At 34.0% G+C, this 25,909-nt stretch overlaps 3 protein-coding genes across 3 annotated transcripts in view; all 3 read right to left on the bottom strand.

Annotated features, from left to right (window-relative positions):
• Nucleotides 1–820, bottom strand: part of LOC112515318 (aldose 1-epimerase) — a 5,522-nt gene extending 4,702 nt beyond the window's left edge. The window contains exon 1 of the mRNA XM_025122063.1: nucleotides 632–820. Within this exon, the coding sequence (XP_024977831.1) occupies nucleotides 632–803 (172 nt within the window). The 5' untranslated portion in view covers nucleotides 804–820. The remainder of the gene's footprint in view (nucleotides 1–631) is intronic.
• Nucleotides 821–5,307: 4,487 nt separating this feature from the next.
• On the bottom strand, nucleotides 5,308–12,967 carry LOC112515587 (protein IQ-DOMAIN 31-like). The gene is made up of 8 exons (XM_025122482.1): nucleotides 12,892–12,967; nucleotides 12,708–12,749; nucleotides 11,514–11,630; nucleotides 10,607–10,879; nucleotides 9,831–10,031; nucleotides 9,651–9,725; nucleotides 7,357–8,305; nucleotides 5,308–5,730 (listed from the first exon to the last, which is right to left on the bottom strand). The coding sequence occupies exons 3-8, from the start codon at nucleotides 11,586–11,588 to the stop codon at nucleotides 5,699–5,701; spliced, it is 1,605 nt and encodes a 534-aa protein (XP_024978250.1). The 5' UTR covers nucleotides 11,589–11,630; nucleotides 12,708–12,749; nucleotides 12,892–12,967; the 3' UTR covers nucleotides 5,308–5,698.
• Nucleotides 12,968–17,375: 4,408 nt separating this feature from the next.
• On the bottom strand, nucleotides 17,376–25,870 carry LOC112515542 (ubiquitin-conjugating enzyme E2 2-like). Its single transcript, XM_025122417.1, has 6 exons — nucleotides 25,740–25,870; nucleotides 24,866–24,999; nucleotides 24,730–24,755; nucleotides 23,645–23,734; nucleotides 21,928–22,016; nucleotides 17,376–17,790 (listed from the first exon to the last, which is right to left on the bottom strand). Exons 2-6 carry the CDS (start codon nucleotides 24,988–24,990, stop codon nucleotides 17,662–17,664), a joined length of 459 nt encoding a protein of 152 aa, XP_024978185.1. The 5' UTR covers nucleotides 24,991–24,999; nucleotides 25,740–25,870; the 3' UTR covers nucleotides 17,376–17,661.
• Nucleotides 25,871–25,909: the final 39 nt, after the last annotated feature.

The raw sequence follows: 25,909 nt of genomic DNA, 5'->3' as shown, positions 1-25,909 counted from the left end.
TATATGAATCTTGATTTTCTCAAAATTCATAGTAATCACCAAACAGAATATGGGATTCAAAGAAGGGAAACCACAAGAAAAAACACACAGAAAGGCGTGTTTAGAGTGTATCTGTTCTGATTTTCTCAAAAATCCATAGTGATCACCAAAAAGATTCTGGGATTCAATCCAAACAAGAGAAACCAGAAGAAAAAAGCACACAGAAAGGTGAGTTTAGTGTGTATTTGTGGTGCCATTCATATATGATTATACATTAATCTCCTCAAAATCCATAGCAATCACCAAACAGAATATGGGATTCAAAAAAGGGAAACCCACAAGAAAAAAACACACACATAAAGGTGTGTTTAGAGTGTATCTGTTATGATTTTCTCAAAAATCCACAGTAATCACCAAAAAGATTCTGGGATTCAATCCAAACAAGAGAAACCAGAAGAAAAACACAGAGAGAAAGGTGAGTTTAGTGTGTATTTGTGGCACCATTCATATATGATTACACATTAATCTCCTCAAAATCCATAGCAATCACCAAAAAGATTCTGGGATTCTTCAAAGAATTAAATAGAAAGTATAACCAACCACAAGAAGATTAAAAAACACACACAGAGAAAGGTGAGTTTAGTATGTGTACCATTCTTATCAGGAAGAAGAAGGGAGACAATGGTTGCACCCCAGTTGGTGAATTTAACAGAAAAATGGCCATTGTTGATTTCATAGATCCCTATTTCATGTTTTGAGGCATTCACACCTCCCAAAAGAAACACAAAATTGACGATGAAGATGATGGAGATGATGGATGCCATTAAAATGCAAGGAAAAAAGAAAGGTGGAATGGAGTGGAAGTGTAAGTAAGAGGGATATATAGAGATTTTTTGGGGAGTGGTTGTTTGGGATTTTGACCATGTCACACCAATTATTTAGATTTTTTAGTTTTTTAATTTTATCAAAAATCCTTTTTATCTCTGATATTATCCATTATATATAGATATATTATTGGAGATAAAAGGGTTTTTGATAGAACAAAAAAATTAGAAGATCTAAATAATTGGTGAGACATGGTCAAAATCCCAAACAATCCGTTCCCAATAATCTCTATATATCCCTCTTACCTAGCATACCACTCTTTACACTTGCAAAATATATATATATATATATATATATATATATATATATTTGGGATCATGTGGGATCAAATATGGTTTTCGTGAGACCCGTAATACCAATTTTCAACCCTTGGATTAGATTTACAATTGTCAGATCTGAATATTCATAAACGTCACGAGACATCTCAATAATCACAAAATTATCACTGTACAACTTTAGACCATTAGATCATTAGCTTATAAAGTTGATAAATGAACATAAATTGGTCTCACGTGTCTCACGAATATTGGTCTCACATGAACCCAACTCTATATCTATACTATATTATAAATCATTTAACAAAAACTTTTAAAAACCATTTTTTATGCATGAAGTATTGTATATTGATGCATATTACTTAAAATTCAAGATTACAATTAAATTATGCATAAATACAACTTATTAAAACTCGATGTTTGAATTCGTGTAACTAACTACGGATAAACATAATCAAATAGAGGATAAACATCTCATTTTAAATATAAAAAATCCAAAACATAATTAAGATAATCATTGAGTTCTAACAGAATAATTAATTATTATATTAAATAAATAAATTTATTAAACCAAAAATAAATTAGTTCATTTTTAAACTTCAATTAGATTATAATAAAAAATTTAATTAAAGTAATTACATAAAAACAAGAACTTTTAAATAGTTAATTTAATACTAATATTGCTTATTTTTTTTAAAAATTTATAATATCTTCAAATTTATATTTCATTAAAAAATAAAAGCATTTTTTTCCTCAAAACCACATAAAATCGCATTATAATATCGATAGACCCAAAATATAAAACGAAACAATAAAATCAAGATGTATCTCGCTGGATTGAAGGGTGTTCGCGCAATCCAGCGAGATACATCTTGATTTCAATATTTCGTTTTTTTTATGTCAATATAATACGGTTTTATGTGGTTTTGAGAAAGTGATAATGTTTTTATTTATGAATAAAATATTAATTTGAAAATATTATAAAATTTTGAAAAAAAAAATACCGATATCAGTATCAAATTAACCTTTTTAAAAGTTCTTGTGTTTTGGTGTAATTTCTTTAATTCAATTTTTTAATTATAATTTAATTTAGGTTTAGTTACAAATAAATTTAATTTAGGTTTAATAATATAATTTTTTATAAAGATAATAACTAAAATATTCTGTTAGAACTCAATGATTATCCTAATTATATTTTAGATTTTTTATATTTAAAATGAGGTATTTATCCAATATTTGATCATGTTTATCTGCAGTTAGTTACACGAATTCAAATATGGAGCTTTAATAAGTTGTATGTATGCACAATTTACTTGTAATCATAACTTCTAAGTATCATGCATCAATAAATAGTATTTTGTGGATAAAAAATAGTTTTTAAGAGTTTTTGTCAAATGTTTTATAATATAGTATAGATATAAGATATAATTAAGACGGCGTTTGTTTTTTAAGAGGTGTTGAAGTCTGAAGTCTGATTTCACTTTTGATTTATAAGAGGTGTTTCTGAAGTCTGGAACCTGGATCAGTAAGATTGTTTATTTTTACGTCTGAAGTCGGAAATTTGAATTGATTAAAAAATAAATAGCTTTTTTTAAAAGGTATAAAAGAGGAATAGTTTTTGCTAACAAATATATTTCAACCCTCAAAATATGAACCGTGTGATAGAGGACAGATTAGGATTAAGAGATATATTTACCACTTAAATTTAAGGGATATATTTGATACTCATATCGATATAATTTTTTTTCAAAATTTTATGATATTTTCATATTTATATTTATTTCAAAAATAAAAACATTTAAACACATAAAAATGTATTATATTGACATAAAAAAAGAATAAAACAAAACACTGAAATCAAGATGTGTCTCGATGCATGTCGCAAATATAATGTTGTAACACAATAAGGGTTTGGGCTAATTCTGAGAAATTAAATTTAAAATGACAGAGAATGAATTTTCAGTTTAATCGTGAATGAAATTTTGGGCTTCTGGAGGAATGAGCTCATTATTATATATAAAACAAATAGTTTCTTTTATTTTCATTTTCATTGATTACTGTTTAATATCTCTAAACATACGTTTCTTAAATGTTTATTTAAACACATGTGACGTGTAATTTTATAAAGGTCGAGTTTATCGTTACATGTGTTTAAATTAATTAAAATTATTTTATTATTTATAAAATTGAAGCTATTATCCAAAACGTTCTTAAATGAAAATATCCGTTAGGCGTAAATGGGTAGCAGCGCATATTACAGCCCAGCCCCCGCCCCCGGCCCCACCGCATGGGACAACTTACAACTTTTTTTTTTTTTTAAGATTTGGAATTACTCGTTTTTATAAAAATTAAATCAAATATTCCAATGACCATTCTGTTTGTATTATATTATTTTAATTGCAAATTAATTATTATGTTTATTAATCCAATATATATATATATATATATATATATATATATATAAGTATCTTGTAATAAATTATTAGAGTTTTATATCGAATATTATTTTTTGAAATAGCAGATTCTTTAAAATAAAATAAAAAAAGCAGATGTTTTGGATAGTTTTTCTGGTTAAAGATTTTCTTATAAATTTTAAAAAATTCTTGAAATGGAAAATTAAAAGTAAAAATCTCTGAACAAAAATTATATTCATTTAGTTCAAGCATCTCAGTGGTATAAAGAATAAAAAATAATCATTTGTGGAGAGTTTTTCAGATTTGAAGAATTTAATCTTCTCTCTTAATTTTTCAATTTTGGAGAAAGTTTTGAAGAATCTGTTACAACAATAATCCTTATTTTGGAGAATCTGTTAAAGATGTTATCTTTTAAGGGGAAACACACACACACACACACATATATATATATATATATATATATATATATATGTGTGTGTGGGGGGGGGGCTAATCAAATGAGAACTGTTTAGTTTGTGGTAACCGTGAGATCCAACATGAACCAATCATTCAGAATGATTATTATGATTTCTTAAAATAAGTAGAAGGGTAAATTAGTAAATTGTGTTGAGTATTCAATTTTCTTTAATTAGTTTAACATTCTAATTTTGAAATAGATGTGTGTGTGTTAGAATGGATGAGATCACCACCTATGACCCTCTTTCCCCATCGTCGACCAAAACGTGTTTCCTCTCTGGTGCGTCACTTTACACCAATTCATTTGCCCAATATCGTCTGACGCTTCCTTCTCCGCTTATATCCGGCCACTGGCCACCGCCGCTTCTTATTCTCTATCTATCTCTAACCACCGACCATCATCTATTCAGCCCTCACTTTCACCGGTCTGACTCCCCCGATTGAACAACCCAGATCGGTTTCGGTTTATGTTTTTGTTCAGATCTCATTTTCGATCGGGAACGTAAGCCATATCTTTTTTTTTTGTAAGGGTGTCTGGGCCAAAGCCCGACTAATCCCCGGCAAATTTGGAGGCTAAACATGGCCTCACTTAAATGTCGCCAACACTCCCCTCCCAGGGCTCGAACTCGGGTTCATGACTATGCCATGCCCAAGCCTTTACCACTAGGCTGGAAGGTCTTTGACACGTAAGCCATATCATGCCGGAGATGTAACGCAGAAGATGTAAGGTTTTTGGATGTAACCTAGATCTCTTTGGAGATGTAACATCAAGTGTAATACAGTTATTCATCAACCATATATGATATCATAGTATGTATCACAATGTATTTTTGTCGTTATACGAAGTGTATCACAATATATTTTTGTCATTTTACGAAGTGTAACACAATATATAAGGTAATGTTGCTTTGCTAAGTGTATCACACTATTATTTTCGTTATTTTATGAAACGTATCACAACATGCATCATGCGTTTGCCAGAATAAGGTTCAACGAAGAAAGAAGAGAGGATATATAAGATTTTTAAAATATCTAAAATGCCCTTTAATTAAAATTTCAAGTCAAATTACCAAAATTATTAATTTCCTAATTTAACCATTGATTTGTGGTTAAGATTTGATCTCACGGTTATCACAAACTAACTCGTTCTCTTTTGAATGATTAAATTATATATATATATATATATATATATATATATATCACCCTTGCTTTCAAATAAAATACACCATACTGGATTGGATTGTTTGATTTAATTCAGTAATAAATTACAAGCACATATATGCCGTGAAGAGTCCAAAAACAAAAGAAACGATGGGATAATACTAAATACATCACAATTCATAAGATCACACGTCCAAGATGCTCAAACCAAATAGAAGAAAACACACATCAATGGTCTTTTAAATTAACTGTGGCTGGCTTGGCTTGGCTTTGGCTTTGGCTTTGGCTTTGGCTTTGGCTTTGACTTGGCTTGGTTACCTCCATATTGCTATACACAATCAAACAGTTTGGCTAACAACACTCACAAAAAGCAAAATAAAACAATAAAAATACCCACAACAAACAATAACGAAACGCTGGGTTATACGTTAACGACTAATAATGTACCACAACATGAGACAAGTTTCAACAACAAAAAACATACGGGAAACGTAGTAGATGGTCTCGGGGATTTGCCGATTGCTGCACTCACCTCCTCCACCCTGATGTGAGCACCTTTTCTGAAACGGATATCAGAAAGGAACGTAATCGGTTACTTGTTGAACAGGTAAACATAATTCATGAAGACTTAAAACCAAACCAAACCAAACGAACCCAATCAATCCGACACAGATATAGGATCTGGGAGGGTGGACACTAAAACAAAACTGGGTTTATATGACGCTTAAAATGTTTAAGCTGTCTAACAACATATTTTATAGGACTTAAGTTTATATAACCAAACTATAAAGTGTCCTATTTAAAAGCGTTACAATAGGTTTACAGACACTTTTAGGCGTTTTAACAAGTTCTTTAAAGACATTTTTAAAATAAAGTGTCGTTTTAGCCATTTTATAGCCACTTCATTTTAAAAGGGTCCCAAAAAACTTGTTAAAACGCCTAAAAGCGTCCTAAAACCTATCGTAACACTTCTAGATAGGACGCTATTAGGATTTTTAAGCGTTCTATAAACCCAATTTTGTTGTACAATAAAAGTAAAAGCAGGACAAACCAAGGGTGTCAAACAGTACAAGCACGAAAAACTAAGGGTGTTGTTTTATGCACCCGTATTTATGTCAGAATCGGGTCATTGAAAATGTAAAAAGAAAGTTTTGATGTTGATGTGTGAGAAGGAAATTAGTAGGCATATGTGCATTTAGCAACATTTAGGGATTCAGCCTACACTAAAACTACGGTTGTCATACAGCAAAAGCAAGAAAAACGAAGGTTGTGACGGTAAAAAAAAGGAAAACTAAGACTACCAAACAGTACAAGCAGGAAAATCTAAGGCTGTAATACAGTAAAAGCAGGAAAAACTAAGGTTGTGACACAGGAAAAAGCTTAGGCTGTCATGCAGTAAAAGCGGGATAAACTAAGGCTGTAACAGTAAAAGCGGGATAAACTAAGATTGTGACGCAGTAAAACAGGAAAAACTGTGGGTGTCATGCAGTAAAACCAGGAAAAACTAAGGTTGTCATTTAGTAAAAGCAAGAAAACTAAGGTTGCCCTACAGTAAAAACAGAAAAAACTAAGGCTATAATACAGTAAAAGAGGGAAAAAAACTAAGATTGTGACACAAGAAAAAATAAGATTGCAACACTGTAAAAACCGGAAAAACCAAGGCTGTCATGCAGTAAAAGCAGGAAAAACTAAGTTATAATACAGTAAAGCTGGAAATAAGATTGTGACACAGGAAAACTAAGATTGTGACACAGTAAAAACAGAAAAACTAAGGTTGTCATTCAGTAAAAGAAGGAAAAACTAATGTCATCATGCAGGAAAAGCAGGAAAACTAAGATTGTCATACAGTAAAAGCAGCAAAACTAACGTTGTCATGCATTAAAGGCAGGAAAAACTAAGGTTGTCGTACAGTAAAAGCGGGAAAAACTAAGGCTGTCGTACAGTAAAAGCGGGAGATCCTGAGGCTGTCATGCAGTAAAAGCGGGAAATGCTAAGGCTGTCGTATAGTAAAAGCGGGAAATGCTAAGGTTGTCGTACCATAAAAGCGGGAAATGCTAAGGTTGTCATACAGTAGAAGGTCCATGTATAAATATTAAATAAGACATGAAATGTAGGAAAAACTGAAACAACCATCTAACAATTAACTAGTAGAGTTGAGAAAAGAGGTGTGAAACAGATGTGCTTACCATCTCTGGGAGATATTTGGGGTTTGTTAGTTTTACTCCCTCCTTTGCTGTTTGCTTGTAATGGTTTCTGAACACGAGGTGACTGTAAGCTGAGTTTACTGGTGGTGGAGGGCAGAGAATGCCGCCTGGCAGAACCATTTTCACCTCCATCTTCTGCCGCCTTTGCCGCCGCCTGTGCTCTAAGCTTGGCCTTTGCCGATTCAGTTGCCGCCATGTAGCTTGGCAAGGTGGGTGAGTTCTGTGAGACACTTTCGGGATATTCTTGCTTTGCCGGAAAAGACTTTCTCCTCCTTGTTTTCTGATTTTCCTTGCCGTTTGATTCCGCGTTCAAATGGGATTCATTCTCGACCTTCCCATTGGTTTCGACCAGTGGAGGATTAACATCAAGCGGTTGGTCCTCCATAGGTGTAGCCGGAATCGGTTCTGGCTCGGGCTGTTTTGCTACTATGATATCGGTCTCGTTTACTTTCTCAAGTGGCTCATCTGGACACAGCTCAGGAACAGAAAGTTTCTCGGCTGGAAGCTTCTCGGTTGGAACTTCTGGTTTCTCAGAAACCCCGGCAGCAGCTACGGAAATTTTTCGTAGATTGCGTTTCACCTTCTCGAGTTCACTATGAGATTGCTCTTGTACTGCTTCCGCTTGGATGCTCGAGACTTTCCTTGCAATGCGTTTGGGTTTTTCGTTTTCAGAGGAATTCAACGGATTATTATCGAGATTTGCTGCAGGAACTCTCCGAGCACTTCTCTTTGGCCTTCCGGTTTCGGTTTCTTCAGATTGCAATTTGGTTTGCTTTCTTTTTGGCTTTGTATCAAGGGTCTTTTTGGGTCGTGGAAGTGGCTCCCAGAAATGGGAAGTTGACCAACGCTCAAGCCAGCTCCTCACTGAATTCGATTCAACTGGATCATACTGGATGCTCAAGGGCATAGTACTGTTCGATGAAGCAACAAGCTGAAATAAGCAATAAAGCATATTTGTCAGATCATCTTAAAAAATAATAGCAATAACAATGATGTTATAAACAAGATAATAAGCCATCCACCCGACACAAGTGCAATCACGAAAAAACGAAACAATACGAACTGAGTATATCCCACACAGAGGTAGGGTTTAGGGGTTAAGATGTAGGCAGACTTTGCCTCTACCCCCGAAGATGGAGAAATCGAATGCTTACAAAGGACTAATTTGGTTTTACTCATTCAGTCGAATGATAACAAATCGAATGCTTACAACAGATCCTCAGCTTTGAGAGGCTGACTATCTCCCAAGGCTCTTGCCAATCTCAAATGCATAAACTCATTGATGTCCCCTTTGTGTCTAATTTCCCTTGTTTATACTAGCTAATTAACAAAAAGTAAAATACCACACTTATCACAAGTCCCTGCTTTACCTACTAGTACTAGTGCATTACCCACTTGTACCACAGCTATTATAATGATATTCGGCTACCATAATAACCAGGGTATAACCAAACATGTGTAGTGGACTAGTAGTAGTAGTAGTAGTAAAGGGCCTTAGAGCATCCGCACTCATGGACCTGAATCGCATGTTCATGACTCAGCCACGTTAGCTCTCTCTCTCCTACTCATCTCATAAACCTATAAACCAAATTATTTTCCAATCGTGGACTGGTCCACAATTTTTCAATGAATCCCACATTTTTTAATGATTTTTGAAATAAATATCATAAGAATGAGAATTTTAAAAAAAAACCATTAAAACGCAATTTTTTTTTTTGTTAAAATACATTTTATTTATTAGTAATTTTAAAATTATTATACCTTAATATATAAATATTAATTCTGAAAAACAAAAATAAAAAAAGTTGAGAGAGAGCCGTCTATCTGCAAGAACCGAATCCATGCCATATGGGCATGGACCGGTTTGTCCCAATGGAGGTACAAGCATGAAGAAGCGGTCCTTAGGTGGATGAACCCACCGCTATGATGTTCTTATCTCTAGGTGCATCGTGCGCATACAGCAAGCACCAGGCAAGAGCCCATACAAGAACAAAATTGTACAGGACCATCTTGCATGTCTAGCAAGGGTAACAACAGGCTTTATTATAAACAGAAACATCACAATATTTTTAGTGAAGAAATATTTGTTTTCCTTTCTTTTTCCTTTCAGGGCTAAGAGAGCCGGAAAGAACTCATGATTAACAACAACTAAAAAAGGTTTTTGCTGTGAAACTAGAATCTCAAACTTTTTAATAAATAATCGAAATGTAGGCCAAAAAAATCCTGTCACGCTTGTATTAACGTACACGTATAGTATGATAAATATTTGAGGGTACCTTAGCACCAAATGTGTTTATTGATAGCTTCTCTGATTGGAGAGATGTTTGAAGCAAGTTGGCCCGTTCTTTGTGCTAATAGAACATACAGACAAGATGTCAGGATCAGTTGCACATGAAACAGAGCAAGATTAGGGCTAATTAAATAAGAATTCATGACAAATAAAAGAGCATAGTTACCACAAGTTCTCGTGGAGTTTTCTTTTGAAGCATTTGACCATTCTCAGAAAGTCTGGCCTTTTGGCCACGAACAAGTGCCTGAAACTCAACAATCGCACGCATACAACTTAAAGTAGCAACGGCCTGTCTCCTGACCAGGTGACCACGAACTAGTGCTTGGAGCCTTATGATGCCCTTGAGGGCCCAAAATGCCCGACGAGCCTTCACAGAATTATTTATATTAGTAAAGATACTACACATATTATGCAAAACATAAAACAAAAATGAACTGAATTAAACCAAACACAAGGCTAGATGAGGATACATTACATGGGTCTGTACTGGGATAGCACTTATTTCCTGCAATTTGAAGCTAATGACAAGAGGTGGACCTAGGAATTTTTTCAAGTGGTGGCACCATTTGACTATAAAAAATGAAGCTATAGATATTTTTTACATAATCATCATTGATCTGTTGGTTAGTTCCTTGCTTTTTGTATATGAGGTCCTCTGTTCGAGTCTTTTATCACAATTTTTAACAGAAACAACATAATAAACCTGAAATTAAAAGCTAATAACTAAGAAAATAATACAAACGGGACTCAAACCCATGCCTGGAAGGGAAAAAAAGACTGTGCAAACCAACTCTGCCAAGAGAAACTTAAGTTATAATAGTTGTTTCAAGGAATATACAGTTGCCCCCAACAAACCAATACGGTGTCACCTTTCATGGCCCTAAACTTTTTTACACTACATGTTCTTTAAATAATGCATTTAATCGAGTACCAGAACCGTACCAAGTATCCCCTGAAAGCTGCCTGTGCCTTTGTAGCAGCCTGCTCTAGCCTGATTAACTCGTCATCATTTGCAGTATTTAACCCCAGAGTATTTCTTACATTCTCGGCTGTATCATCCGTTAAGTTGGCGCTGGAGCTCTTCTCCAGTTGTGTATGTTCTCCGCTTGCGTCGATGACAGGCGGCACCGGACTTGAAATCACCACAGAATCAGCACTAAAATCCTTTGCTTGTGAGTTGATAGTGATGGGGGTCTTTTTGTTTAAAGTAGCATCCTTCAAGAATAAGACGACATCAGGATCAAACTATTAACAGCTTAATGAACTTAATGGGACTCAGCTGTTTTGGTCAGCTATGCAGTGACTGTTTGTTAGTGGCTTAATAATATATAAAGTGACTTATTCAGTAAGCTTCTAGGGGGAGCCTTATGCAGAAAGCCAATTTTTTTCCAAACCTTCCCCCCCCAATTAAAGAACACGCTCATTCCATCTATGAAAAACTCATCAAAAACAAAAACCCTCCTTATCTATAAAGACAAGCTTTATACATACAGGGCTTAATGGAAACCCAACCAAACAGCCCGTTAATATGCATATTCAAATATAAGTGATAGATATAAACATTGTTTACTTNGCAGTGACTGTTTGTTAGTGGCTTAATAATATATAAAGTGACTTATTCAGTAAGCTTCTAGGGGGAGCCTTATGCAGAAAGCCAATTTTTTTCCACCCCCCCCCCCGAATAAAAGAGCGCACTCCTTTCATCTATGAAAAACCCTCCAAATCTATGCAGACAGATTAATCCACACAGTCAGCTTTATACATACAGGGCTTAATGGAAACCCAACCAAACAGCCCGTTAATATGCATATTCAAATATAAGTGATAGATATAAACATTGTTTACTTACTTTTGAGAGGTTAGATTTTGATGACTTCTTCCCAAAAAGCAGAGTCTTGATCCACTTTCCAGGAGACTTCCCCATTGTTGATAGATGGATGTTAGGATCAGTGTAACCTCAAAGTCCCTGAATTTCAGAAATGAACTCTTAACAAGCTAGAAGGCAAAAAGCACGGAACCCCCAACTAACTAGCAAAAATGATTTTATCCGTACATGCACTTACATAGAACAAATTTTAGTATAAAAATGTTGTTTCCATTCAAACTCTTTTTCCATTACTTATACAACATGAACAAGTAATGTGTTAAGCTCACTTCCCCCATCCCATAATTAGAAGTTCACATTATTGGCCATAAACTAAAAAAACATAACATCTATCTGCAAAATGAAATTTCTACCAATATAATAGTATTTGAAAAATACTACACCGAATTATAAAAGAAACATCTACCTCCAAAATTAAAAAACATTGAGCAAATTGAAAAAAAGTTAAACAAGTCTACCAACAATAGTTGGAATTTTGACAAACATTGAGCAAGTTGAAATACGATATGAAAGTTTGGATTTTGATTTGATGGATTTAGGAATTTTGCCAATTTACTAAACATGGACAATCGAGATACGAAAACTAAAAACATAGTGTTTTAGACCGACCTTTATGTTAATTGGACCATAAAAGTTGAGCCTAAACTAAATATAACAATGTGTATTTTGCCTTCGGTTCAGTCAAACCACTAGTAAAAACATTCAAACCACAGACCGGGTTGGGCCGCCAGACCGCTCAAACCTCCAAAAATAGTCCAGTTTGACTTGGTTTAACCGGTTTGATCGGTCCAACGGTTTTTTGGAATACCCTACATCATGGTGCTTTAGGGAATGAAATATTTGAGTTTTCTGCCAGCTACAATAGATCTAGCCAGCACAAACAGTAAACAAGTTTGGTCAGTGAAACCAAAACATGCCTTAGAACTTACTCATCATCAAAAAAACGATTATCACTTAATTAAGCTACACATATAAGAACAAATCAGAGATAGCTACAAAACCAATTGCAAGCATCATACACGTCATAACCATGAAATAAAGCAATGTCTCTAAAACCTAACGCAGATCTGCAGCAGAAAATGATACTTCAACTATCAAAAAAAAAATTAGGCGACGAGCTAGGGCTGTAATCAGTGTGGTTTAGATCTGGAAATGTACCTGATCAACAAAAATCGCCGTTAAAACCCTAATTTATAACCCCTGCAAAAGCAAAACCACAGGAAAATTCAACCAGAAGAAAACACAGATAAGATTATCCAAAAAAAAACACAAACAAACAGCGAGATTGAAGCTTAGAAAGAAGTTGAAAATTGAAATCCAAAGACATTGATGGAGATGATACCTTGAATTGGAGCATGAAGCCGACTTCGCCTCTCTACTTTCTCTCACTACAGAGACTGTGGGTGGATTTTGGTTTCCACCATCAATTTTAGGGAGCAGGTAGTAAAACAAAATTTTCGAATTTCTAAACTTTCTATTATTTTTTATATATTTTTTTATGGATGTAATTTTTTAGATAAGATATTATTTTTATAAACTCAGTTGTTGTTTGTCAGTTGCTGAATGATTTTATGCAGAATAATTAAGTGATTAGAATAATTAAAAGACTTTTTATGACACAGTGCAAAATGAAATATAATTATTTGGTAATTGTTTACAATGAAATTAGAACGCTGAATGGTTAAGTGAGGCACAGAATACAAAATCATTCAAAATGTTTTAAAATAATTAAGAGGCAAACCTTTTTTTTGCCAAACAAGATTCATCACTTGATTATTCAAATGTTGCCTCTTAATAAACTATTAGAGATAAACAAACAACTCCTGAAATATTTATAAAAATAATGAGAGAGTATCTATTATAATTTAAATGTTTATAGAAGATTATCATAATTCATTTACATCAAAATTATCTATACCAACAAAAGAACACAAAACTTTTTATTAATTTTTGTTTGATACTGTTTAATGTAAAATTTAACTGAATGACGTAACAGACAACTTAACAGTTTTAAAAAGTAATTTTATTATGAAATTCTGTAAATGACTCGATTAGATAGTTCAACAACCATTATCAATATTTAGGAATAATTTGGTAGACTGTATTAGACGTTATCAGTGTTCAATCAATTTAATAAGTTGTCTTATACTGCTTGACAAAGTAGATATGTAAGTATAATTGATATATAAATATATAATTTGACTATTTATTATTTTAATAAATTAAAATTACAAAAATTATATTATATTTTGATAATAAATATATCATTGTTAGGTAATCAGAATATAAAGATGGTGTAATTTACAAACTTAATTATTAATATAGATTATACAGATCAATTAATTGAGATATTTATGGAATAATAAAAGATTATTTATTATGATCTGTGATATTTATAGAAGATTATTGGAATTCATTTATTGATCAACGTTTTATATTAATAAATAATCGAGATTAATTGAACCACATATTCATTAGATTAGATGAACGGTTGAGATTGGTTTATATAATTTGTACTGATTAAAAGGTTTGTATCTGAAACTCCCATGTTTTAAGTAAAATCCAAATATGGATTAATAAATTATTTTCATAATGTTTACACATATATATTTTACTATTAACAATTGTAAAATGTATAATTATTTATATCAAAACCAAGTCGAATTATATACAATATAAAAAATATATTTCATTAACATATATATGTGGGCAAATTGTATGAAAAAGTAATGTACTTTAACTTGATTCATATTTTAGGTAATGTACTTTCAAAACTTTCATTTTGGTGCATAAGATGTAAAGTTTTAAACATTTAAGTACCGGGGTAACCGGTTAAAGCATTAACTCTCTCATCTAAAAAACCACAATACATAAAAACTAATTTTAGATTAAGATATTCATGTCAGCAAATAATACTGAGTTGGATACCACATCATTCGCAACATCAACATGGTAATTGGTTAATGCTTCAACACTGGTCACCCAGGTACTTAAACATTTAAAACTTTACATCTTAAATATCAAAATAGAAGTTTTGAAAGTACGTTACCCAAAATAGAAATCAAGTTAAAGTACGTTAGTTTTTCATACAATTTGCCATATATATATATATATATATATAGAGAGAGAGAGAGAGAGAGAGAGAGAGAAAAAAGAGAGAGATGAGTTATTATGCAACCATTTACATTTCTACAACTAATACATCTCAATCTCAACCATCCATTTAATTTGATGAACATGTGATTTCATAAAAAATTTAATTGTTTCATAATATAAAATATTCATCATAATTAATGAACTATAGTCATATTCCATAAATATTTAAATCATAATAAATGAACCATCAGCATTTCCATAAATATCTCAATTAATTTGGTTGCATTGGTTATACAAATGTAATAGGTTGCATTTAAAATGTTCTCTCTCTCTCTCTCTATATATATATATATATATATATATATATATATATATATATAAACTAAAAAAATTAGTAGATAGATATGTATTAACTTTAAATTTCAGCTCCTCAATGATAGGTCAATTATCCATACTTTCTTGGATATGGATGTTTTATCCAACAGCTTTAATTATGATAATTTGGGGGCATTTTAAATCAATTTTCTGTATGCGAATTCCAATTTTGAAAATAATTTTTTAACATTAAAAACCCCATTTTTAAAAATTTGTTTAATAAAAATTTGACAGTTTAGATCTGTTTATGTAGTAAAAGTTGATTGTCAAGTCACATGAGGTAGGAAACTTTCAAGTACAGTCGTGAAAGTTAACCCGCCAAAAGAATTCGTTTACTAAAACAGTTTATTTTTATTTAGCTCGAATCAAAACTAGCACAAGGGTATAACACAATTGGTATGAAGGTGATATATCTGCACAAGCAAATAAGCATTTGAGTTTGAGAGTTGTAATGCATGAGGTACGATTTAATAGGAAATTGAGTTTAATGTTGGCATTGAGCTCTTATATCAGTTCCCTGATATGCCACTGTGTATCTGATTTACCTCTTACATGATGTTCTTGGTACAGAAGAATGTGCGCCGACTCGACTTTCTTCATACAAATACCACTAACTTGATAAATCTTTGGGTATTTGATGATAAGCCGGAGGTCTAAACGAGAACATCATCAATTTACAGGAAAAACCCAAGAACACCGCATGTGATAACATACACGAGGGGATAACTGCATATGAACAACTTGGCCCACGAATTAGGTTGCACCAAAAGTCGTCCACGTCCTGTATCGATAAAGTTGTCTGTGTGAATTAATTTATTAATATAGATTTGGAATGCTTTTGTTTAGGATGGTTTTTTTTAGATGGAACGAGTGTTTTTCTAATGGAAAGGGACAAGTTTAGAAAAAACTTGGCTTTATACATAAAACAACCCCTAGAAGCTTACTAAATAAGTCACCTTCTACACCATTAAGCCCCTACCAAACACTCATGCATAGCTAATCGATTAAGTTGTGAGTCTCATTAAGCTGGTTAAACTGCTAGCATACAAGGCCTTAGTATCACATGTGATAGAGGGAGACTCGCTTTTCGTAAAATGATGGTCACATTTGAACCCACCTCTAGATGATAAACCGTATAAAAAGTGTCACCATATAACCGGTTTCTAACACAAGATACGTAACCGATATATGGACTAGTATAACCAATCCTCACGACGCTTTCTTTTCAAGTTCGGTGCCAACAGGTTAACCTTAACCGATTCTAAAGAACCCATATCCAATAAAAACTGATAACCCGTCTCTCTTTAACCGGTCAAAATGTAACCAGAGCTGGGACCTTAACCAGTTTCCGAACCATCCATTCTGACCCCACCGGCCCCTCGTTTACGACAAAGAACCGTCTGCAGACAAACTTTACCTGCATCAAGTAGTCAGCAACAAGTACCCCAAATATGCCATAAAAGGGTGGTGGTTGGTGGTGGTATGGTGGTCCAGAGCAGCAGCAGCTGCTGCTGCTAGAAATTAGAATCATCATCAATGCCAATTGCAAACTGGTGGCCGTATACTTTCTGAAACAATATATCCTTCTGTCACCACTTATGTACACATTTACTCAACCTGCTGTAGCTACATAACTACCCCACCTCTCCATTATATAAAAAAAGACATCATTTATATCCGCTTTGCTGTCAAACAACTGCTTTACTTTTTGGGATAGAATATAGAGGTCAGATCTGTATACATCTCAACCCAAGACCCTACTTTTGAGTGGCATTTATTGGGTCCATTTAGTTTCTAGGAGTGCAATCCCCGGTCATTATGAATCTAGTCACTCGAGATGTCGTTAATGGTTATAATACGAATGGTTCCATTCTCCACTCTTGATTCTGAATACTACCAAACCAAAACCAAATGAGCCCGGTATATCCCATGTTCCACCCAAAGGTGGGGTCCGGGGTCAGATGTAGGCGGTACTATCCTCTACCCCAGAGAGTAGAGCAACTGTTTCCATGAATTTTGAATATTACATTGTGATAGGATATAGGATTCAGGGTATGTTTGGTAAGAATAACAGAAAGAGACAAGGAACAAAAACTTCTTGTCGCATGTTTGGTGCGACATGAGAGGGGGACCTAACTAGACCTGCCTGAGTGGGACGGAATCAAGGAAATGCATTTTTTTTGTCCCACAAAAAAAAGTGGAACAAAAATCAAGATTGGTAAATTACAAAACTACCCATGTCAAATTAAAATCCTAAAACCTTCCACAAACCTCACTCTTTTCAGTCCTGTCCAATCCCGTCCCATCCCTTCCACATACCAAATGCACGGTAAACTAGAAACGAATGGGTCAAAAAGCTAGAAATACTGGCACAATTTCATACCGACATAACACAAGAAATAATTATATATACACACATGTCTGATAAGCAAGCAACGTATCACGGATCAAAGATGACAGAAGCTTAAATTCCCTAAATATTGTATTTGTATGGCATGACACCTTCAAATAAACATAGTGTTTCGCTAAGCTTGTTATTGAATCTCTTAAACAAGTACATCTCAGAAGAAAGTACCACCATACCGGGAGATTTGTCGGTGCGAAAATGATGACCTCTTGATCCTCCGTGCCTTCCCGACCATCAGTCAGCCGTCCAGCTCTGCTCCACAATTTCACGCACTTTTCTGTTATACTCACGCTTATTCTCACTAAACAACCGTGCAGCTTCGGAATTGGCTGGTGAGTTTGGGTTTGGATCACAGAGCAATGACTACAACACAATGAAAATAATCAGGAAAAAGAACCGGAATAGCTATAAACTAGATTCATTAATGTAATTCAAAGTAGCTGAAATATCCCTCCATCCCAAAATAATGTCCACAACGAAAAAGCTCTTCTTTCTTTTATCGCTTAGGAGGCGAGTGAGATGAAAGTCTCATGTTTTTTCCCGGATGCATTGACATTCCCCTATAACCTACAGAAAAGTGGGCTAATCCCAAATCTGGGCCAATCCCAGCAAAAAACATCTCTAAACAAGGTTCAATACACAGTTTTAGGAATGTGAGATTATTACACTTTTTAATTAATTAAATGACAATTTTACCCTTAATAACAGATGGATAATGAATCCCCCCCCCCAATCATAATTGAAGGTAGAATGAGAAAGTAGACACTTAAGGGTCTGCTTGTTAACAACTTAAGCAACTTAATGAGCTTAATGGGACACACAACTTATTCAGTCAACTATACATGACTATTTGGTAGTCGCTTAATTATGTAGAAAGTGACTTATTTTGTAAGCTTCTTGGGGGAGCTTTATGCAGAAAGCCAATTTTTCCAACCCTGCCCCTCCCAATTAAAAAACACCTCATTCCATCTATGAAAAGCGTCTTCCAAACAAAACCCTCCCAATCTATACAAACAGATTAATCCACATAGTCATCTTTATTCATACAAACTTGATGGAAAACCAACCAAACAGCCCCTAAAACTCAGGCACTTATTTTCGGACAAACTAAAATAGAAATGTGGGACGGGGTCGGTATTATTTAGCATGTAAGTTTATATGTTCCCATAAAAACAAACTGCATATAGTAGATCGTTGATAAATGTTGAAATACAGTTTGCAAGAAAATGTAGAAGTAATGGATAATAAAATCAAATCTAGTTAGATATATACAATCATGCTTAATCAACCACTGTACAGACATCTAGCATATCATAATTGTGTGAAAATAGCCATCAAAGATGGTAAAGTTTATGAAGGGTCACTGCTTTACATTGCTTGCAAAAGGTATGAGTAGTGCTATAGTGGTGGTCAGCAGTCGGCCTTTCATAGTAGAGACTGTTCCGGCAAAGACTAGCCCAGTTCTAATCTAGCTGCACATATGGCCTTACAAGGGCCTGCTTGTTAGCAGCTTAATGAGCTTAATGGGACTCGCAGCTTATTCGGTCAGCTATATATGATTGTTTGGTATTGGCTTAATGATATAAAAAGTGGCTTATTTAGTAAGCTTCTAGGGGGAGCTTTATGCAGAAAGCCAAGTTTTTTTTCCAAACCCCCCCTTCCCAATTAAGGAACATGCTCATTCCATCTATCAAAAAACTCTCCCAAACAAAAACATACTCAATCTATACAGACAAATTAATCCACACAAACGGCTTTATTCATACAGGACTTGATGGAAGATCAACCAAACAACCCCCAAGTCCCTCTTCCTAGAGTCTAGACCAAGGACCGGATCAGTCCCAGGTCTAGCTAGCTTTGTGTCTTTCTAAGCTTTTAACTTTGTGAGTAGAATTTTATATATTCAACTTCGTGTTTCTTATGCTACATGTCTCCTTGTTTTTTTGCTTTTGTTTTGCAAGTTGTGGGTCTTTATGAAAAAGATCTCTCTACCCTCTAGGGTAGAGACAAAATTTGTGTACATCCTATCAGCAGGCCCTACCTCGGTGTGGGATATATTGGGTTCCTCTTATTTGTTTTGGTTTCTTTCTTATGCATCTAACGAATTATATTTATGCAAGAACTTTTCATTTGTGTGTTAAACTTATTATAAAGACTTCACTTCTTTAAGGGTCATCTTTTAGCATTACTCTTCTATGTGTATTGTATAAGAAAAATGAACTTCCTAAGCATCCCCTTAGTCTTGATGTTGAGTTTGTCGCTTTCCTATACACATTTGCAGTTGTAGCTGCTCAAAACATTGGTGGAAGCATAAACCGAATTCAGCCCTCAAACTGTTTTTTATCCACACATTCTCCTCTCACGAGTCTCATCCATCAACTACAACTTGAAACTTCCCCCACTTTACCTCTGTACACTAACCCATATAACTCATAGCAGCTTCACCCCTCCCACAAACACCAAAAAGAAAGAAAAAAAAAGCCAAAGAGAGGGGAGAAAAAGAGAAGGAACCATAGAAAGGAAAGGGAATAACTAGCAAACCTAGACTTACTCGTCAATATAAAGCATGATGACATAAGCAAATACGCTTCAAGTTATTCCTCATTATTTAACATGTATATCGTGGGGTGTGTGTGTGTATATGTGACTATATATATATATATATATGGATATTATTGTAAACGCCTAGGTGCCTTGCAAAAGCCTTACAAAATCATTTTATGTGAAGTTGTTGGTCATATAGGTCCTTATTTATGTAGTCAATGGCTAGATAGATGTTTTTTTTTTCAGAGGTCAAATCTTAACCAAAAATGATAAGACTTTGAATTCAGTTATTCAATCCATGAGTTCAAAGCCATGTACTTGTTCTATTCCTTGTGAAGAAACGTCAAAGAGTCTTCCCAACAGCAACGAGAAGCTTCAGCGATGGTTTTTAGATGAGATGAACATCTGCCTATTTTCATGCCTAGACAAAGGCTAGACCCATCACCGTAAAATCTAACCAACCATGGAGCATGAAGGAAACTCTGAAAAAATCAAAACCTACAGATTCCTTATTCTGTCAGAAAGTAGTTTTCCAAAACTAAATCTTTGGTGTGTTTGTTTTGTAGGATTTCGGACGGAATTGAATACCATTCTTTATAGATGATTCAAATTATAAATAATTATAAAAATAATTAAATTACCTTATTAATTGATTATTACAAAACAAATGTTTTTAACATTATTTTAAGACATTATAACAAATAAATCCAATGTTTGTGGGATTTCAATTCAGGACTTCCCTTTAAACCAAAGGAGGATTGGAATGAAATCTAATTCCAAATCCCATAAACCAAACATCCCCTTAAAGTCAAAATTTACATGTAATCCAAAATATCTTAAAGCAAGGTAGCGTGGACTTCACAAATTGTGAAACAAAACCACACACTTTCAAAGAATGCTCCAATATTCCAAATTACCATTTGACAACTCCAGTTGGATTCTATGTATATGGGGAATATGTAAATTGGAAAAACATCCCAAGCTCAAAATCCAAAAATGCATACAAGGTTACAACAAGAATGAGAGAAACATGAATATGTACCGTAATCATGTATAAATTTATTCGAGTTCATTTGTGATTCCACAACATGAACCAAAAGAAATGACAACCACACAAACGGTAATCAACAACATGGTGGAGCAACTGGGCTGGTACTTGAAATCCAGTCCAAATGTATAGGATTTTAGTTATTCCTGTTCACCTTATAAAATTAGGATAGGCTGTACGCTATGCTGTTATTTGCAGCGCAATAGTGATGCAATAGCGGTTATCAGTCATAAAGCAAAATTGGTAAATTGCGGTTCCGAGAATAGCAGGGCAATTTCACTATTTCACCCATATTTGAGGTAAAATAGCGGTCCGCCATACCGATATTCTCAGTCGGGCCTCTTTTAAATCTAATGCTTACATTTTTGTCCTTTTTTGGGCTTTTATTTTGATTTGGGCCCTTATTTTATTTTAATCCATTAACAGTCAACGAATTGCATCCTGCATCCGGTTTAGAAATTCTTAGGTTTTCAATTTCTTTCTATCATTGTTGACATAACTTGACTTGGATGTTGAACCCATTGCTTGCGATTAGCTCGTTTGTGAACACTTTTCCTGTTTTGTTTTGTGAAACTTGTTCAAGTTGATGTTTTGATGTTGAAACTATATTTTTAATTAGTTAAGTTATGTATGCATATATATATATATATATATATATATATATATTATAATTCTAAGAAATATGAACCACTATTTTTGGACCGCTATACCGCGATAACCGCTATTTGAAATCAGTCCTAGTCGCTATTTTGTACCTTGACCGCTGTAACAGCATAGGCTGTACGTGTTACAGTCCGGAATTGTGAATGAAAGCTGTCTCATGTTTCTAATGAACCACTAAAAGCTTCCCTAGATGAACATGCAGGCACATATTTTCCGCTTATAATACATTAAACCAAATACTACACCTGAATTGATGTGAGAATGGCAGCAACATCATAAATTGGACTCCACTGATTTTGAAGAATGTCCAAACATATGCTTCCATCTGCATAAACTGTTTATAGAAAAAGAATAAAAGGGGTTAATGACTTATAACGTCATGAACAATAAAAGTACAAACAGAGCAGCAATATGCATAAGGTTGCGTTTGGTACAATGGACAGGACATAACAGGGATCAATATTCCATGTTTGGTAGGACTTTTATGTGGAATTACCTGCTCCACCCACTCCCGATGGAACAAGGTGGAATAGATTTATGTTTTACCAATATAACCTCAAGATAAAACTTAATTCTCTTCTAAAACATCAAATACGCCTTGCTCTTTACATTTTATTCAACTTTTATATTTAATTCATTGTATTTTACGCTCTTTAAGCTTTCACTTTACCGTCATCAAAATATTATTTTTGTACGGTTTCTACATTTTGATTAATTTATGTAATTTATTAAATACTAATAATAATAAAAATAATATTGAAAAAGGTACAAAATAAAAATTGGAAACTACATAAACATTTTATTTTGGTGTCATTTTAATCGTCTTGACGAAACCTTTCTAATGGTATATACTATTATATAAATATTCACTTTATTATAACTTAATAAATTACATAATTAATCAAAATATATAAAGTAAATTGGTCATTTTATTTGTTATGTCTAGTTCTGTCTTACCAAACATTGAATAGTCATTTTGTTCAATTTGTTCTGTCCTGTTGTATCTTGTCTTGATACCAAACGCACCCTAAAGGAACCAACGTATAACATATTAACATTATAAGGATGTTTATTGATTTAATAGATTATAACAAATAAACTTCTGTCCATGGTCACTGACTCACTGTCAACAAATTGGCCATTAACATGGTTATCTTGAGTCTAAGATTCGGCATATGGCACAGATTGTCTCGATGCATATGCCAATCACCCATGTTACCATATTCATGGGTCGTCTACACCTTGTTGACGAGACCCTTGGCACACTCCCTTCCCAAAATAAATGTCCACAATAAAAAGGCATAAAATGTATGGAAAATGATATATATACCAAGATGACAAATCCTTATAGTTTATATATTCGTGTAGGAATCACCTATAAAGATTAGATTATAAAGCAGAGTGTGTTGCTGCTTCCATAGATTGTGGTGCAGGGATATGTATATGTAAACCAGATTGTTATCCTAAAGAATACCATCAAGATTTAAGACTTCATAAAAGAAGAGGGATATCTAAAGATACCCCCTTATATTAGATAAAGAAATCCAAGAACCAATAATATTAGGATCATTTACGATTAAATGTCCTCCTTTTTACTTCTATGACACAGGTTCTGATATCCTCTTAGGCAACAACTTCCTACAAAGATTTAATAAAGTAACTTTTGATATAATTTCTTTCAAAAATATATTTAAAACACCCTGTCATCACTTAATATTAATTTTTTTAATTAACTAAATGACAACTATACCCTTAATAATGAAGAGAGTACTGAATTTCTCTATTTCATAATTAAGGGTAGAATTGGAAAGTGGGCACTTATTTTGGGACGGAGGGAGTACAAAACTAGACCAGTGTCGAATGACATACTACATGCTCTATCAAAACAATGGACAGACGTATACAAACCTGCCTGCAAAAATTCAGCAAATCAACATAGTCTATTTGATAATAACAGCTTACTATTGGGATGAAACATTCGAGATATGAATCGCACTGTTGGTGGCTTATTAGGATAATCTTCTGAAAACTGAAGTGTCAACTTGAACGTACCTGAGAGATCGATCATTATGCATTGTTAGGTATACATTATTGTGATGCGCTGACCAAAGTTTTGCTGAAAAACATGCAATTCAGTATTATATGCCAGCCAAATAGCTGCTTACATATCAGGAAAAAAAAAGCAAGCTAATTTGCCATCTAAAACTCCATCAAACATTTGCAAAAGCATATGCAGATATAAGAAATTAGCAACCATCTAAAACTCCTAATTCATATGATCATATCCAATGCTAAGTTGCTTTTAGTTTTGAAATTCAATACGAATGTTTGTATGTAGTACTTTCCTTTGATATATAGGGGATACTAGAGGGAGAAGGTTCATAAACCATTGATGCTCCCACCTCCCACCGGGAGATCACAATATGTCTAGTATCTAATGAAGAATTGCTAAAAACATTAGATCTTTTGTGTATTATTAGAAAGATAAACAAGTTCATTGCTTTTCTCCATCATTTCTAGTTGTATATATTTTGGTCACTTCTGATCTTCTTCCGCAAGTTGCAACATTTAATACAGGCTTGTATTAAATATTTCAAGCTTGTATTAAATATTGTAACTTGCAGAACAATATTGGAAGTGACCAAAATATATACAACTAGAAACGAGGGAGAAAAGCTATGAACTTGTATTATCTTTCTAACAATACACAAAAGAGCTATCTTTTGAATAATTCCTTCATTAAATACCAGACATATTATGTTCTAATGGGATGGGGTGGGGTATAGGTGGGAGCATCAATGGTTTATGGACCCTCTGCCTCTATTATTCCCTACATAAGGAAAAATGTTGTACTACATCCAAGTATTCACCTTTAATTTCAAAACTAAAAGTAACTTAGCGTTGGACTTGAATTAGGGGTTTTAGATGCTACTGTAAATATTGCAAGTCTGTATATACATATTTATACAACAGACTAATATAAAAATGGAGATCCCTTGAATTATGTCATCATTCACACATTAGTGAGCCATGCAATCCGCGCTCACCTCCATCCCAAGGAGTATCATCTGGACTGCAATGCAAATAAAAGTAGTCAGTTATTAATCACCTGTTTCCAAGCAAAAACATCATCTTCTACACTTTATCGTGATCAAGAAAACGTTAACTCACACTTCCACCTACCCAAATATGACAGCATTCCAGAGCATGATATTGTTATCGATCGGAGCACCACTGATACCGGCAGGAGGATCCTGCTGCAACCTCTTAAAATCTCTCATTAATCTCTTCCTTGCGGGCGTAGACATCCTCCTCCCCTATTATACCAATAAACATAAAAGATTAAACAATTCACTTCCGGTCCATCTGTCAATCATCCAGGGACGGACACAATGGGTTTTTGTGGTGGCACTTGCCACAATTTTGTTCCTCCGTCCTAGTGTAAAAAATTATAGGGTCCTGAAAAGTGTCATCGTATTAATTTGTTGCGTGCTACCGTACATATTTTGAAACTACAATGAGGACATAAGTTTTCCTTGGTAGAGTTGGTTTGCAAGGCTTTTCTTCCGCTCCATACCCGAGTTCAAATACCGTTTGTATCATTTTCTTAGTTTTTAGCTTTTAATTTCAAATGTATTATGTTTCTGAAAAAGAAAAAATTGCAATAAAAGAATTGAACACTTATCTCACATATGAAAAACAAATAACTAACCAACAGACCAATGATTTTGTGAAAAATATCCCTATCTTTGTTTATTATATTTAAATGGTGCCACCGTTTGAAAACTTTCTGGTTCCGTCCCTGCAATCATCTATATAATTGATACTGATGCCATCATTTCAAAAGACTAAGCTCCAAAATCAAATTATTTGAATGTATACCTAGATCTATAGAAACAGACGAACCGCAACAAAAATTGAAGCGATTTTAAACCCTAAAAATATCAAACAGGTTGGTGATTTTGCTCAATTATAGGATTCCGTTAAATACGTTGAATACGGGGATGATTACGTGACAATATGAATGTAAAATAAGAGCGAAAGAGAAGGAGTTTGCCTGAGAGGTTCAGCGACGAGAGAGTAGGGCGGAAGTGACCGGAAAGATGATGATCGGCCGCCGGTGGTGGTGGGGGAATCTGTGAACGCTCTTTACCCTTTTAAACCAGTTTCGCAGGCAGGACGAAGGTTCGACTTCGCGTGACATATAAGCCAATCATCTTGCTTTTG

The sequence above is a fragment of the Cynara cardunculus genome (genome assembly GCF_001531365.2).
Source record: "Cynara cardunculus var. scolymus isolate 2C chromosome LG 7, CcrdV1, whole genome shotgun sequence".
Taxonomy (NCBI): domain Eukaryota; kingdom Viridiplantae; phylum Streptophyta; class Magnoliopsida; order Asterales; family Asteraceae; genus Cynara; species Cynara cardunculus.
Note: the sequence above shows the minus strand (reverse complement) of the source record. Positions and strands in the feature narration are given on the sequence as shown.

Coding starts and splice junctions, on each gene's coding strand:
- LOC112515542 (XM_025122417.1), bottom strand. CDS start 24,990: ATGTCTACGCCCGCAAGGAAGAGATTAATGAGAGATTTTAAGAGGTTG. Junction 23,735..24,729: donor TGATACTCCTTGGGATGGAG/GTGAGCGCGGAT, acceptor TCGATCTCTCAG/GTACGTTCAAGTTGACACTT. Junction 22,017..23,644: donor TCGAATGTTTCATCCCAATA/GTAAGCTGTTAT, acceptor TTCTATAAACAG/TTTATGCAGATGGAAGCATA.
- LOC112515587 (XM_025122482.1), bottom strand. CDS start 11,588: ATGGGGAAGTCTCCTGGAAAGTGGATCAAGACTCTGCTTTTTGGGAAG. Junction 10,880..11,513: donor CAAAATCTAACCTCTCAAAA/GTAAGTAAACAA, acceptor TTATTCTTGAAG/GATGCTACTTTAAACAAAAA. Junction 8,306..9,650: donor TAAACACATTTGGTGCTAAG/GTACCCTCAAAT, acceptor TGCTTATTTCAG/CTTGTTGCTTCATCGAACAG.